The sequence below is a fragment of the Carya illinoinensis genome, chromosome 7 (assembly GCF_018687715.1).
Source record: "Carya illinoinensis cultivar Pawnee chromosome 7, C.illinoinensisPawnee_v1, whole genome shotgun sequence".
NCBI lineage: Eukaryota > Viridiplantae > Streptophyta > Magnoliopsida > Fagales > Juglandaceae > Carya > Carya illinoinensis.
The window spans coordinates 3,754,037-3,770,123 of record NC_056758.1 but is presented as its reverse complement, the minus strand read 5'-3'; the positions used below and the strand labels follow the sequence as shown (position 1 = coordinate 3,770,123).

The 16,087-nt window shown below is 33.1% G+C and overlaps 4 protein-coding genes across 4 annotated transcripts; 2 read left to right on the top strand and 2 right to left on the bottom strand.

Moving 5' to 3' along the window:
- The first annotated feature begins 113 nt into the window (after nt 1-113).
- Nucleotides 114-1,819, top strand: LOC122315952. The gene is made up of 5 exons (XM_043132323.1): nt 114-300; nt 715-801; nt 888-952; nt 1,142-1,367; nt 1,598-1,819. The coding sequence occupies exons 2-5, from the start codon at nt 723-725 to the stop codon at nt 1,744-1,746; spliced, it is 519 nt and encodes a 172-aa protein (XP_042988257.1). The 5' UTR covers nt 114-300; nt 715-722; the 3' UTR covers nt 1,747-1,819.
- Nucleotides 1,549-3,840, bottom strand: LOC122315944 (pentatricopeptide repeat-containing protein At1g09190). The gene has a single exon (XM_043132312.1). The coding sequence runs from the start codon at nt 3,810-3,812 to the stop codon at nt 2,181-2,183; it is 1,632 nt and encodes a 543-aa protein (XP_042988246.1). The 5' UTR covers nt 3,813-3,840; the 3' UTR covers nt 1,549-2,180.
- Nucleotides 3,841-4,177: 337 nt separating this feature from the next.
- On the bottom strand, nt 4,178-9,530 carry LOC122315950 (zinc finger matrin-type protein 2). The gene is made up of 10 exons (XM_043132321.1): nt 9,363-9,530; nt 9,081-9,161; nt 8,947-8,974; nt 8,752-8,834; nt 6,797-6,829; nt 5,453-5,531; nt 5,295-5,347; nt 4,888-4,948; nt 4,710-4,792; nt 4,178-4,499 (listed from the first exon to the last, which is right to left on the bottom strand). Exons 1-10 carry the CDS (start codon nt 9,381-9,383, stop codon nt 4,410-4,412), a joined length of 612 nt encoding a protein of 203 aa, XP_042988255.1. The 5' UTR covers nt 9,384-9,530; the 3' UTR covers nt 4,178-4,409.
- A 2,660-nt stretch (nt 9,531-12,190) lies between these two features.
- On the top strand, nt 12,191-14,399 carry LOC122317465. Its single transcript, XM_043134574.1, has 3 exons — nt 12,191-12,735; nt 13,905-13,989; nt 14,203-14,399. The coding sequence occupies exons 1-3, from the start codon at nt 12,579-12,581 to the stop codon at nt 14,276-14,278; spliced, it is 318 nt and encodes a 105-aa protein (XP_042990508.1). The 5' UTR covers nt 12,191-12,578; the 3' UTR covers nt 14,279-14,399.
- Nucleotides 14,400-16,087: the final 1,688 nt, after the last annotated feature.

Here is a 16,087-nt window from a genome sequence, read left to right as displayed (position 1 = left end):
CTACATCTCAGTACCCACCCATTAAAGTTTATTGTAATAATACCACGCTGTTCTTTTTTATCTGTGGGAAAAATCGATCAAATTTAATTACTATTAATATCTAGAAAACTTCGCTTCTATCCACAAGGGGATGTAGCTCAGATGGTAGAGCGCTCGCTTAGCGCACGGGGATCGATATCCCGCATCTCCATTAAATTCTCTTATTTTCTAGTCTTTTTAATTCATTTCTCCACAGCTGCAGATTTCCTGGTGGTTGCAAAGAGAACATGTCCTTTTTCTACCTTTCCTTCTCTTGAAAAGGTAAGTGCTTACATCCCCACAAGCTTTTCAACTTGTGTCAACTTTTAGGCAGAGGGATTTTGTTGAACTCTGATGGATATGTGAACTCAATCCACTGAAAAGATGACAAAAAGATATCAGTTCTCAGTTCCAACGCTCCATTTTTTGAAAAGACTAAGTACAAGTTGGTGGCCAAAACACCTACTTCAACTCTTCCTTTCAGTCCATTTATCTCCAACAATCACCAGCTAACCTCTCTTCATTTTCTTTCTTCAAATATTTCCCAAGTAAAGGTGGCCAAATCTTTTAGCCTTTTATCACAGCAATTTATATTTCTATATTAAAGACTTAAATCATGTCTTACAATAAATAGCACACTGTATTGCCGATCCAGCTCAAATATTTCCCTTTATACCCACTTCATCTTCCTCGCAGCTCTCACAATGGCATTCTCAGTCTTTCCAAAGCAGAAATGCTTCATCCTCAGTCTAATTTGCATTGCCATATTTTGCTGCTCCTCAGGTCATAGTCCTGTGACATTCACAACTTCTTCTTATTCATCATACCTTTTTCATATCCTCATTGATGTTGGATGTAATTGTGAACAGGATATGCACAGGACAACCCTGGGCAAGAGGTAGCAAATGCCCTATTGTGTTTCAATAATAAGCTTGTGAGTGAGAACCTTATGTTCATCTTTAACCTTTCTAGTGTAACCTAATTCCTTGTAGGCTTGTAGCTAGCAAGCTTGTTATAGCAGAGCATTTCATTTAAAAACCCTGTAATATCGTTATTTAGTGAAGTTCATGTTTCTATTTTGTAGTGTCACTTCTTTTATTTTTGTAGTTTGTATGTGGCACAGATCTATATTGGATGTAATGAGGCATATAGATTGAACCCGAGTGGGAACATTGATGTACCTCCTGTGGCTGCTGACTTATTCTGTAATGGACCTTGCCTAGCCGAAACACAAGAAGTTCTCAATTGCATTGATAAACTCTTTTCAAACTTCATGTTCCACAATAAGGCGACCATACCTTCAGTGAGATATGCACTAGACGCTGGCTGCAGCTACACCAGCCAAAGAGGTAGCATATTTCTACTGCTCTCTTTCATATATCTTTTTAGTTTTGTTTCCCTTTCTTTATTTTTTTTTTATTTTTTATTTTTTATTTTTTTTTCTGGTAATGATCTCCATCATCTGTGGACTTGTCTTTACAAAATTCAATCTCAATATGCTAGGTATGTTACGTGAATATAATGGCATGCTTAAGACGAACAAGTATTCGATTAATAACAAAAGTTTCTGTTTGTATAGGGAATTTCAATGTGGGACAGTATATTGAAGGAGTAACAAGCAATGCACACCGATTGCCAAACTCGATCAGCTTCCACACTTTCATGCTTATTATTGTTTGCTGTTTTTCCATCTCATATGACAGTTTGAAGTATCATTGGAGAAAATGATAACATACGATGTCCGATGGCTGTCTTGATGTACTTCATTTAGAAGAATGTAACCAAGTTTTTTCTTTCTTTATATTTGTGATGGAGAAAAAGAGAGAGATTTCCCCCGAAAGGACACTATGATGCTTAGATATGTACTTAGCAGGATATCTCGAACTCTAACCGCGTTTCACTAAATGTATTTCTCAGGGTATACTCTCTCCATAAGAAACCTAGTTGTAAGTTTTCTTACCCCATCCGCAGGTTAGCTTCCTTTCTGCCTCCTGCTCCCATTTTCATGTGGTCTCATAATCCTCTTCATATATATGACCGGGATCTAGGGAGATACCCAAATCATTCAGCCTCCTTTGCCTTTGCTGAAAGTCATTCCCTAAGCATCGACCATGTACAATTACCTTACCATCCAAGAATAAGGACAAAGTGACATTTCATAACTATTTAATCACACTCTGCCCTGGTGCTTTCTTGACGCAATTTTCCTTCATTAAAACCCGGACCTTCTCGACCTCATCCCACCTCCCTTCTTCCGCATATATATTTGACAAGAGCACATAATTACCAGAATTCCATGGTTCAAGATTGATCAGCTCTTTTACTGAGAGTTCTGCAAGCTCTGAATCACCATGAGTACGGCAAGCACTGAGCAATGCACCCCATAAAGCAGCGTTTGGCTTCATTGCCATGCTTCTAATCAAGCCATGAGCCTCCCCCACACACCCACTACGCCCAAGAAGATCAACCATACACCCATAATGCTCAAGTTTCGGATGGATTTGGTGATTTGCTGTCATAGAAGCAAACAACTCTCGTCCTCTTTCCACCAAGCCTGTATGGGCACAACAAGCTAAAGCACCTACAAACGTTGCACCATTAGGGCTCATACCTTCCTTGATCATTTCCTCAAACAAGTTGACCCCAGTCTCACCCTTCCCATTAAATGCCAGACCCGAGATCATCGCATTCCATGAAACGACATTTTTTACCGGCATTTCATTAAAAATATTCCATGCAATTTCTAAATTTCCACATTTACAATAAAAATCTACAAGCGAATTTCCCACAGAAATAACATCTTGCAGAAGCCCTCTAGAACCTGAGTAAGAGTGTATCCATTGACCAACGTCAACAGCCCCCAAACGTGCACAAACAGGCAAAACAATGACCACAGTCGCCTCATCTGGTTCAAGACCCTGCTGCCACATCTCACCAAAAAGTTCCAAAGCCTCATTATCTCGTCCACTCTGTGCTAAGAAAGAAATCATTGAATTCCAAGAAACAATGCTCCGTTCAGTCATCAGCCTAAACAAATGTAGCCCCATATCAGTGTTACCCATCTTGCAGAAACCCCGAATCATCAAATTCCAAACCACTACATCCCCGTAAGACATTACGTCGAACACCTTCGTAGCATCATCCATTCTCTCACAAGTCACGTAAAACTCTATAATCCCAATTCGAATAGAACTAAAACACTCAAACCCGACTCTAATAATATCTGCATGAACACATTTCCCAATTTTGAAACCACAAAGACCAGAACACGACTTAAGCAATGGCGCAAACGTGTATTCATCAGGCCGAATGCTGCGACTTTTCAAAAGAGAAAACAGATGGAGAGACTGTTCAAAGGGTCCACAAAGTGAATAGCCTTTGATCATGGAATTGAAGAGGAAAATATTTGGGTTGTACGTTTGGAGAAAGATGCGATTTGCATAAGCCATTTTGTCAAGGGACCCGCAAACGGAGACGAAGTGGGCGAGGACTTGATTGGATTGGTCAAGACCATGGCGGAGGAAGTGGGCGTGAATTTGGGGAAGCTGGGTTCGGGTTCTGTGGCCGTGGAGAAGGCGGAGGACTCGCCGTTCTGCCTCGCGGTAGGCTTTGCTCATGGTTCCAGCTACGGCAATGTGATACTGCCAGTAATAGCGATTGTGCGAGAGAAACGGGTTACGGTCAGAAAAACAGAAATTTGAAGTGTCGTGGACCTTATGGTAGGTCGGTAGCGGGAGGTGTGGTCTCGTAAACGACGAGCCGTATATTCTTGGCGTTGAGCACTTACTCCTCATTTTTTACATTATCCATCTTTTTTGCGCCCTTGGTTTCTAGTTTTTATCAGTTCTGTCATCGGATTTGTCTATATTTGTTTCAATTAAGTGTCAAAAAACAATAAAAACTCTAAAATTTTAAAATCAATATAAAGAAAACTAGAAATTCGTGATTACATTGGCAGCTTCCAAGAGAGGGAGAACAAGAACATATTTTCCTCTGTAGCCATATTTTCATCATCTTCTGACTCGGGTTGTGAGATTAGAATCGTTGGATTTCTTATTTAGCTTGTTACACAAAAAGCAAAAGGTTTATATGTCTAGCAATTAATTGCCTTCCTCCAACTAATGTAGACTTTCTTTCGCCACAACAGAGTCAGGAGAAAGGTACAAAGTAGCCTTGAATCTTATAAAGTATCGCAAGGATTTAAATGTACAAAGAATGAACATGGATGATATCACCTGGGAAATCTGTCGTAAATGTTGAGCTTCGGCAAACTTTGATTTTCACTATAAATATAGAACATCACAAGATCATTATTAATTACTGTATCTATAATGTCAAGGTACCTAAAGTAAGCTGTTCCTTCAAAGCAACACTCCCACGATTAAACATTATCACTTCTTGGATGAACTGAAACCCCCAAATCCCATCATAGCGGCAACATCAGGATCCATGTCAACTTCCTCCTCTGCCGCCTTCTCTTTCTGAACCCACATTCAGACCAAAAATTATCAGGAAATATTATGGGAAACATGATATGCTCACACATTCAAAAGATAATATGCTGTTAATTGCATAGCTTTGGCACAACAAATGCTAATCTAGCAACTGGCAAAAACAACACGTTCTTTTTTCCCTCTAAACTTATGGTTCACAAATATAAGCAATAAGCAACCTATGGTGATAGAGCACACCTTCTTTTCTTTCTTCTTTTCTCGACGTTGGCGCTTCCGTTCCTCCTCTTCTTGCTGCTGCTTTAAGATCCGCTCATCAAGATCTGTGACAGAGGCAGACATCAATTTTCCATCACCAATTAGATAAACGTCTATAGAAAATATATGCATTTTCTGTTTATGCCATAAAATTCTTTACCTTGCTCTGTGAAGCTGCCAGGAGCACTCCGTTTCTTAAGAAGTTCAAACCGCTCTTTGACCTGAGACCATAGAATTTGCAGCTCATCATATACATTGTTGCTAGACAAATATGTACTTGTGATGAATGACATGCCTAGGTCAGACAAATAGTTTTATCTTTAAAAGAATTGTGGCAATCTCCTCTATTTTCTTTTTTTTTCTTTTTTGTTTTTTGATATGGAATCTTTATTAAAAAACCCATGTACACAATCTCCTCTATCTTGTATTCCGCGTGATTTACTCTGTACATTATTGCATGTAAAAAAATTATGCTCGAGAGCAAGTCTTACAAAGGTTGCATCATTTCTCACCAATGTTTAATTATTGGTGCATTCATTAAACTTCAAAGTACTTTCTAAAATGTACCTGTTCGACAGATGCCCGTTCGACCCGCATAGACATACCCAATGCTCTTTGATCTATGAAAAAAAAGCAAACGAACCATTAGGAAAATGGAAGAAATTGGAAAATATAGTTGCCAAAACTAATTGATGAAACAAAATCAACTATAGATAACCACATACGTTTTTTTCCATTTATATGATCCAAGTAATTTGCAGAATCCTTTACCACACACTCACAAACAGAACAGTAGTATCCGGCCTGCAAAAGAACAGATTTAATCACAAAAGGACAGCATAAACAAAAATTTTGAAAAATGACGAGTTTCAGTTACAAACTCAACTCGGCTCACTTCATAATACCACTATTCTTCTTACTTCAGACCAATATATAAAAGAAAAACAACCTATGTGGTTGGGCTATGCCTTTTTTAAAAAAAAATTCTTACTGCGCACCCCCCCCACCCCCCCCAACAAAAAAAAAGAAACTATGCCAATGAAGTTCAGTTCCAAAAGGGAACCACCCATCAAATCCATCATCACTATGAAGTTAAATCTTCCCATGGACAGTCCTCACACCTGAAATCCCAGTCTCTTAAAGAGCTTAATATAGTTAGTGTGTTCCATTCTTAGTAATGTAATTAAAATTAAGTCATATGAGATGTACATTAACCACAAGGTTTAAGACATTTCGGAAATCCCCATGAGCAATATCATCTTCCTCAACCAAGCACTTGTTGAAAAGTACCACAGGAAAACCCAGGATGACAAATGGGATACATATGAGTATCATTTCGATAGTTTGGATCTAGTGATACAGACAACAGATTGTACCTTCATGAGTTCAAGTATTCCCTTCGGCAAAGCAAATCTAGTATCCTAATGGAGGTGAGTTTTTGATGCATAGATATAGACGTTTACAGTCAACACAGCCAAGTGAGTGAGCTTACTGCTTAAAATAAAGGTCTCAGGGATACAGGGCCTAGATCAGCTTGATCGATCTTGGTTTTTATAATTATCATGGCACTCACCTAGCTCAACCAGGATTGGCGAGTAGTGACAAGATTTAGGCCCCTTGGTTTGGATTCTTCAACTTGATTTTCATTTATTGAATAATCCATTACATCATAATCAGATTGTCCTGTTTAATTGTGTCGAATTCAATTTGTTAGTTTAAAATTTTTAGTCTTATCCTTAGTTCAACCAAATACTAATTTGATAATCTAACCAAATTTTAAGATTGAATCACTTAAAAAATAAAATTAAACAGGCCCTTGCTAGAGATTTGTCTTGAAAACCACAGCCTGTTACACCACACTCATCCTAACAAACATTGAACAAGTATCGAAATAGCACCCAAAACTAAAAAAAAATTATAATTTTGGCCAGGAGGCCATACAAAAATAAAATTGTACATTCAAAAGGTAGATATCAGCAATAGCCATATGGTGACAAGGGACACATGAGAACATGGTTGCATACTGGCTATTATTTTACTTATAAGAAAACAAAAACGTAGTTACATACCTGCTGACTTAAGGGTGCCACTGGAGTAACAACCTGCAAAAATAAAAATGATATAATAAGGTCAATAATTTTGCCAATCAAAGATCCGTGCATAAAATACTCAAACATAAAATGCTGAAAGATGTTTCATCCTTTTGAAACTAAAGGGAAACAGAAAGGCATGCTATTGTGCCAGGAAACTTATCAGGCGGGAAACAAATAAAAATAAATGCAAGCAAGAAGCAAAACATGCCCCCAAACAATTAGGGTTATGATGGTATAAACCCATGAAAATTTGTATAGAACAAATTCAAAATCTAGAATGTGCCAAGCTCAGGATCCAAATTTTTATGGTAAATCTCCAAGAAAAGGGTTAATGGCCTTGGCAGATTTATAGAAAGAGAAATATTTAGTTCGCAAAAATATCTCACAACAATAGAGTTCGCAACTAGTGTGGATTGTTGTCGTATGTCAAAATGTAAAGTGCTTTTACTATAAAAAAGATCTAACATATCACATCTAGCCACATCACTTTGTGAACTATAATTTTGTGAGATCTCTCTGTGAACCTAGCACTCCTCTTATAAAAATCCAAAGTCCATAAAGAATTGGTTAAGGCCATTATATATATATGTATATATCCAAGCCCATTATATCTTGCATGTCAACATGATTAAGGCCCACATGTTTATCCCTCTAGTATCTGAAGAGTTCTCATATAGGATGTTAATATGTGTTTCTTTAACCATAAAGACATTTGATATTCTACTCCAAAGTAACATTGGAAGCCCTGATTTCAAGATAGCCAACTGTTAAAAGCATGCTTGCTTCAAAGTTTTGACACCTCTATATCGGTAGGGTGATGTCACTCCACCGACTGAATCCCCTTCCAAGAGGGATAAGTCCTATCATTATCCTCGTAAAAACAGCGTAAAAAGCAGCATAGGAGACACCTAGCATATTATAATATTGTCCCAATCAGCAAGTACCAGCAGTGTCAATCCCAAATCTTAATCATTCTTGAGAAATCTGGCTTGACAGATCACGGGCATGTTACAAAACTGGAGCAGACCAAATAGTCAACACCTCAATAGGTATAAAAAATAAGAAATCCAGCAAGTTATGATCAATTATCACGTAAAATTGCATCAAGTTGCACAATTACCTTATTAAAAATTATTCTGGGTTCTCAAAAGTGGCACATCTACCAGCATTATACAGATTAACCACGACCTTTGAAATTCCCACCAATCAAACACTCAAGAATTAATTAACAAAGTCTAAAAACCTATTCTGTATGATACGATAACCAGTTTCATTGTAATACTCTTGCCATCTATTGTGTTTTTTCTTTTCTTTTCTTTTCTCTGGAAAAAGCCACAAGTTTAATTAATGAATTCTAAAAACCAATTCTGTAAGATATGATAACTAGTTTCATTGTAATACTCTTGCCATTTATTGTGTCTTTTTCTTTTCTCTAGAAAAAGCCACAAGTTTATCATGTTCCATGGATTATATGGCATACATAACCAGGAACCTAGTGGACAACTCCCTTTAACAATTGCTTATCGAATCGATAGTACTCCAGTAAATAAGTGGAAAAATGTAATAAATATCATATTGAGCTGCTCGTATAAGAAATGGTCTACCAAAAAGTACAACTTACAACCAAAGACGTACTGGCAGAAAGACAATACATATCTAGAAAAGATATAATAATAATGCTTGCACCACCGAGGATCTCACCGATTTTTTTTTTTTTTCTTTTACTTAATGGGTTAAGGAAATGTTTTTTAATGAATTTGTGATTTTTATTTTATTTTTTAAAAATTGTTTAAGGGGTTTAAAAAAACGTTTGAAAAAAAAATAGAAAAAGAAAAAAAGAAGAAGAAGAAGAAGAAGAAGAAGAAAAGAGCCTTCTCGGTGAGATCCTAGGTAGCTGTAGCAGGGTCCAAGATATAAAAACAGCGACACACCTGAGTTTTTCCCAAGCGAGAGTCAAGGTCCACTTCATAATCCCTATGTTTCAAGGGCTTCCTCTGCACTGGAGGGCCTCTCGCTGTAACAAAACCAGCCAACCCATTTCTCTAACGTTAACATAGATGTACATAAATCCACCAAATAAGAAACAAATACAAAAAGAAAAAAGATTTTCGGATTACATTACTCACATTTAGATTTAACCCGCGAATCCGCCTCCTACATACGACACAAGATAAGCAGAATCAACCAAGGGGCGTTAATCAGAAAAGAAGAACAACCTTAACCAAAAAGAGGAGAATTGGAAACTTTGATTTAGAAAAACCTGTTTTTCACGTTCCCTAGCTCGTTCCAAATATTCGTCCCGATCAAATTTTCTTCTGAAGGTGTTATCAACCCCAACAACCTACACAAGCAATTATTCTGTCAGCAACATAAAAAGTATTGTCAACACCAAAACAGCCACAGAGAAAACAATACAACGTGAAAATAAAAAGTATGATTCGGATTTTTACTAAGTTCTAATATTCTGTCAGCAACATAAAAAGAAAAAATGTGATGAAATTTTTAGGGTTGAGAAAGTAATGGTAAGAGACTTAAAACTTACATTATCACTGGTGTGAGCCATTGAAATAGAAGGAAGATTCTTGACGTAATTCACAGATTAGCACAATTCTGATTCAGGGCAGAACCCTAATTCTGATTCTGAGCTCTAGAACCTCGAAGTAGAAGGAAAGTGGGGAAGGTATAAACAATGCGAAAAAATAATAAACGTAACGTTAAACCCTCTTTTTATTTCCTGGCGTTGAACCTATTTACTACTGTTTTACCTTTTTCATTTTCGTCTTCGAATTTGTATTAAAAACTTTAAAACATGATTTTTATATAATTTAGACGAAAATAAATTGAATCAATCAACTTAATTATGTAATTTAATTAAAAATAAATTTAATTTTATAAAAATATTCCTTATTCAAATTTAGAAAAATATTCCTTATTTTAACATAATATTATAAAATATTATAAATTTGATATACTCCTTATAATTTGCAATATATAATTCACACTTAAAGTGTTACGAAAAGGCGAATCTTTTTTTTTTATAGTGTTTTTAAACTCAATGAGCAAAATAATGGATATTTTTATAAAATCACATTTATTTTTAATTAAATTATATGATTATGATGGTTGATTCAATTTGTTTTATTTTAAATTATGCAAGAACGTTATATTTTGATATTTTTAATCTAATTCAAAGAGCAATATTTTTTAAAAAATCAAAATATACCTTATTTTTTATTCATAATTTTATAAATATAGAAAATAGTCTCCCAAAAAAATTTATAATCTTTATCTATTCTATATAATTTTAATAAATTTTGAAACGTCTTTTTAATTTTTTTCCTATAGTATCAAAATTTTATATAATTTCTATATATTATTATTTTCAAAAGTGTGGTCTTATCAAAATAAAAGTAAAATTAAGTTTAGGCTGAAATAATAAACTTATTAATATGGATTTCAAAATTTTTTATTATATAATATTAGGCTTTTTAATTTGAAATTTAAAGTAAAAATACAAAAAAAATTATTTAAGATTAGTAAATGGTGATTTATATAGAAAATAGTTAAGAGGTTTTATCTTCTACACTTTATTGAGCAAGAAAAATCTTATTTAATGTTTCTATTATAATATTATATACTTAATGTGACATGAAAATATCTAGAGTTTATATAACTTAATAAACTAGCTTACATATATATTAGAATGAAATATAATATTCTAAAAAATCAGTTGATAATTTATACAAAATAAATAAATTTTAAATATTTTATTATAAAAATAATAATAGATGAATATTATTTAATAAAACATTATCGTCAAAAACCTTAAACATATATTAAGATGTTTTATTTTTAAAATTTTATTTTTCTGTGTATATTATAAATTATCAAAATCTAATTATATATATATATATATTTATGATTTTTAAATTTTAATATATTGCATATTAGAAAATCTGGCCCTCTCAAAAAAATTCCTAATTCCGCCACTAATTGAGTAGTAAAATAGTAGTAAATAAATTATAACGGTATCATGACTCATAAACTAGTGCATATCTATGTTAAAATTTTATTTAAATAAATCTTATTTATGTAAAATTAAAAAATATCTTTTAATAAAATTGTATAATATTTTAATTAATTTAAAATAAATAAAAAATAATTATAAAAGAGTTCCAAATATAAAATGATAATTGTTGTCAGCTGATAATTCAAAAAATGATGTCGTAATTAATTCTCTGCTGCACAACTTTTTTTTAAATAAATTTTACTTAATCATGTTTTAAATTAAAAGAATTTTAAATTAAGCTTAAAAGTATTAAATAACATATGTTATAAATTATTTTAAATTTTAAATTTTATATTTTTGAAAATAAAACTTTGAAACGAGAGTTGTATAATCGAATTTTGTTGTTTAAATTGGAAGATAATATATATATAATGAATTATTCGATTTTTATAAATTTTAAAATTAAATTTTGAATTAATATTTAATATTTAATAAATGTTATAAAGCTTAATTTACTTGTTTGCCTCTCTCTCCGACGAACAACACCCTTGCCATAACCAAATCGTAGAAGTCTAATTTCTGATTTGCCTTCTGTTCTAGGACAAAAAAAAATACATTATCTTTTGGATTTTTGTAAAAATTCAAAGAGTATATTTTTTGGACTTTTATTTATAAAATATGTCATCTATTCTGTTTTAGAGAGAATATAGAGTTTGTTAACTCTATTTTAAATAAAGTTGTGCTGTCTCTTAAACGGTAGTTTTTAAAAATTTGCAGCATAGATTAAACCATATCAGTCACAATTATGTATTAAGTTGGTTCTGTTTGATCACTGGAAATTTTTAGATGATAATTTTTAGTTTTAAAATTAAATATTAAAATATTATATTTTAATATTATTATTATTTTGAAATTTGAAAAGATTAAGAAAAAATTGAATTGTTTATTATATTTTGTATAGAGATTTAGAAAAGTTATAATGATAAAATGAAAATTTTATATTTGAGATAAAAAATTCAAATGGCCAAACAGTATCTAAGAAGTTCTTAATATTATCATTAGCTTATAATGTTTGTTTCAGGTTAAAATTATAATGTCCATTAATTAATAAATGAAGAATAAAAAAAAAAAAGAGCCTTGCTTTGCCGCCCAAGCCGAAATTTTATTTTAAAAATTTTATTTTTCCTTTTTATATTTTTAATGATATTTAAATATTTTTAAAAAATTAAAAAAATATATTAATACACTAAAATTTATTTATTTAATCATTAAAAAAATAAAAATTTTGAACAGCCGTCAAGCGGTACAACATGGGCGGCAAGCTAGTGTTTTCCATACAAAAAAAAAAAAAAAAAAAAACAAAAAGCGGCGTCTAGAATTATTGAATCTTAAGACTTGACAAAATACAAATAGCAAGACCATTGTCAAATCGTACATGCAGTAACAGCGCAGTCCCCCGTTCTACCTTCGAATCGAGGCAGCGTCGGCTGCTTGCTGCCATCTCCGAGCACGATTATCAAGCAATACTTTGGCTTTTGGCTTTTGGCTCATGACATCCCATGTATTTCACATGGTCTTGATGGTGGCATGGCACCGCTTACAACCCCCGAGGACGCCGGAGTCACGGCTGCGACAAACCGACAGAAAGAGCTATATATACACATCTTCGCCTTCCTCTTAAACAGTTTCCGTTTTCGTCACAAGCTAGCTCTAAAAATCAGATATTATCAAAGTCGGTAAGTACCGAAAATGTTGAGCTCAAGGAGTTCGTTTGCTTTTCTGACCCTGGCTTCGATTTTCTTTGCCTCGTCGCTTTTCGCTTACCGTGTCGTCGTGCTCAACGACGAAGTTTCCACAACGAGGTTGGACAAGATGGCGACGCTCTCATCCAGTTCCACGCTCCCTGGTACAATTAATGAATCACTTCTTGCTTTTCTTGTCTGATTCTTTGTTTAGGTACTTGCTTAGAAAGCAGCGTAGCAAAACAGCGATAAAGCTTTCTCTGATCATGAATTGCACTCGACTGAGAAATTAAATATTAGATTAGGAGTTGCGGTTTCTAATTTTTTTTTTTGTTTTTTCGTTTTAGTTTTCTCGGGAACCAAGCAAGAGTCATATAGCGCTGGTGACGCATTATATTATTATTATTATTATTATTATTATTATTTTTAAGTCCGTTTCAGCCATTGGCGTGGTACGATCAGCTCAGCATCTAATGAGCTTGTACCTTGATAATGTACGGTCTGTGATTGGAGACACGTGGGTTTGGAGCTCCATATTGCTATAGATGAATTGCTGTTTGTATATTCAAATCGAGTTGGACTACATACAAGCACAGTTGTGCACTAATTTGTGTATTAATATTGATTTATTCATACTTAAAATTTAAATTAACACTGTTTTCAATAAAATCTAATTTTTGACCAATCAAATCACATTGGTACACAGATTAGTACACAGTTGTGCTTGTAACTATATTTTTCCATTCAAACCTATTGGCGTACGTAGAGGAATTCTTATGAATCATGACTTTGTTTTACACTAATCTTAAAATTCAAATAGTTGATACCATGATTTTGCTATATAACGCAACCACTCTTTTGTGTTTGATTGGTCCGTTTTGGAATTAAGCTTGCCTATTACTTGCTTGTCAATACGTCTGCAGGCAACTGATCAAATCATACATCAACTTAATTTTATCAACGATATATCCGTACCTGTTAATATTTTCTTGTGCTCGTTATGAAGTTGGTTGTGTTTTTGGTATAAGAAAGGTAATCAGGTCACAAATTGCTTAGATCAACCATTCGTCACGTATTCATGTCTTGAATTTATTAAACTGAATGATGAAGTGCGGTACTTTGGTAGTCAAAGGGAATTTGATGTTTGGGCATCCTTTGATTTTGCTTGCTTCAGTCCTTGCTGGGTTATATGCATTATTTCCTTTAGAAGTTCTTCAATGGGCTCTGCTATGTTTGAAATTCCTGACCAAATTTTATTGTTGTGATGCTGTTTTGTGAAAACTTTTTAGGGATCTCAGTTGTAAAATGTTAACTATTTTGTCTCCCATGGCAGGTGTGGACACTGTAAAAAGCTTGCTCCGGAGCATGAGAAGCTTGGCACAAGTTTCAAGAAAGCAAAATCTGTTTCGATTGGGAAGGTGAGCTCCTTGAATCTTCTATGCTTTTTTGTTTCTAACATTGCAGTGTTTCTGAACGTATGATTGCCGACTTTCTGATTGAGCGTTTAATGATTTATATTCTGGGTCTCAAATTGATCTAAAAGCCTTATTTAGTGATATATTGCTACTTTTATGCCTAATGGTGATAAATTGACGTTATTTGACTTCATCTCACGGCGGTTTCTGGTGTAGGTGGACTGTGATGCAAACAAGAACCTATGCGCTAAATATGGGGTTCTGGGTACCCCACGATCCAGTGGTTTCCTAAACAGTCCCTAGAACCCAAGAAGTGAGTGTCCTGTTAAGTCAATTTCTATTCTCTCTAATTAAACATTTTCAAAATCCATGTAAACAGTTTAAAGTCTAAAAATCGTAGAACATTTTTCAACCAGTCTTGTAGCTTTTAATAATACTAACTTCTGATCAAGTTCTATATGTTTTAGAACTTATAGAACATTTTTCCGGGTACCCCTCCCAAGCCCTCCATGCCAGCCACCACCGTTAGCCTCCCAAACCCTCTCATCTCGTGTTTCTGTCTCTTTCTTTCTCTCTAATTTTTCTTAAGCAAATAATGAGATGACAAAAATGGCAACTCGGCAAAAATGTAGAAATAGCAAGGCTAAAATGGGAAAACAAGCATTCGACGAAAACACTGATCTAAACGGATTCGTACTTTATATATAAGTATAGATATTTCACAAATGAGAAATGTTTTAGTAACAAAGAAATCCGACAAAAGTAAATTTATAGGCATGACTTGATATAATATATTAGATTGTAAAATTATTTTTATTATAAAATAGATTTAATATATCATATAAAATTACATTAATTTATAAATTTATTTTTATAAAATATTTTTATAGTTATAACAATTCTTTTCATAGATTGTTCCTTTTCGGATTTTGACAGCTACATATATATTGCAAACTCTCAAAAGGCTGCAAGAAAGGTTTGGGCTAAGTAACTCAAACATGATCATCAGTCGCAAGATTGTAAGAAGACAATGAGACATATTTTTATATGGGTGATGCTACAGGTACCAAATAAAGATCTTGAAAAATTCTCACCGAATGCAATTTTTTTTTTAATTTTTTTTCCATTCATTTTTTTAATATTCTTAAATATTTTTTAAAAAAAAAAATTCACACCATCACTTAAAAAAAATTACTTAATCATTAAGTTAAAATTTTTTTTAAAAGAATGCATTGGATAAAAAACAAAGCTCCCAAATTCGGGAGCTTTAGCATTACTCTTTTTATATAAGGAAAATGAATAGTATGACTTTAAAATATGTTTATCAAATGTGTCCATTCATATATTTTATTTTATTTTTTTAATTTTTTCTTAATAGTTAAAAAAGTGATTATTAATAAATTTGTACTTATATTTTATTTTTTCTTAATAATTAAGAATGCCATGAAATGTTTAAAAGAAAAAGTAAAAGAAAAAAATTTCATTTATGCACTGGTGTGCATACAAATGTGCACCCCAGTATTGTCTATATGTATATAGAATTTTGCTACATACAAGTAAAGTCACATATTAATCTGCGTACAAATACTAATTCCTTCATACTCAAAATTTAAATTAACATTATTTTTAATAAAATATACTTTTTAATCAATCATATTAAATTGGTGCACAAATTAATATACAGTTATACTTGTAACTAGATTTTGCTATGTATATATATAGGGCGGATCCAATCGGGGTTTTCTTAGGCAGCCACTAGCCTATAGTTATCCTCAAACTTTCGTGCTTGGTACAGAAAAAGCAAACAAAGGTACACCACACACATTCACATGTATTTATTGACTTAAATGTGAGTTAAGCTGGTTTTGAATAATAAGATGAGATGATTTATTAATAATAGTAAAATAATTTGCATTAGCCTAGACAATTCTATTACTCATGACTCTTTAGAATCGTCAATATTCTAGACTTTGAATTATTTTTATTACTATTCTCTTATTGGTTAAGCTGTAATAGAAATATTCCTTTGTAAAGTGTATAAAAGGATACAATCACTCAATGAGAAATACGATTCAGATTTTACAACAATGCCTCTCTGACA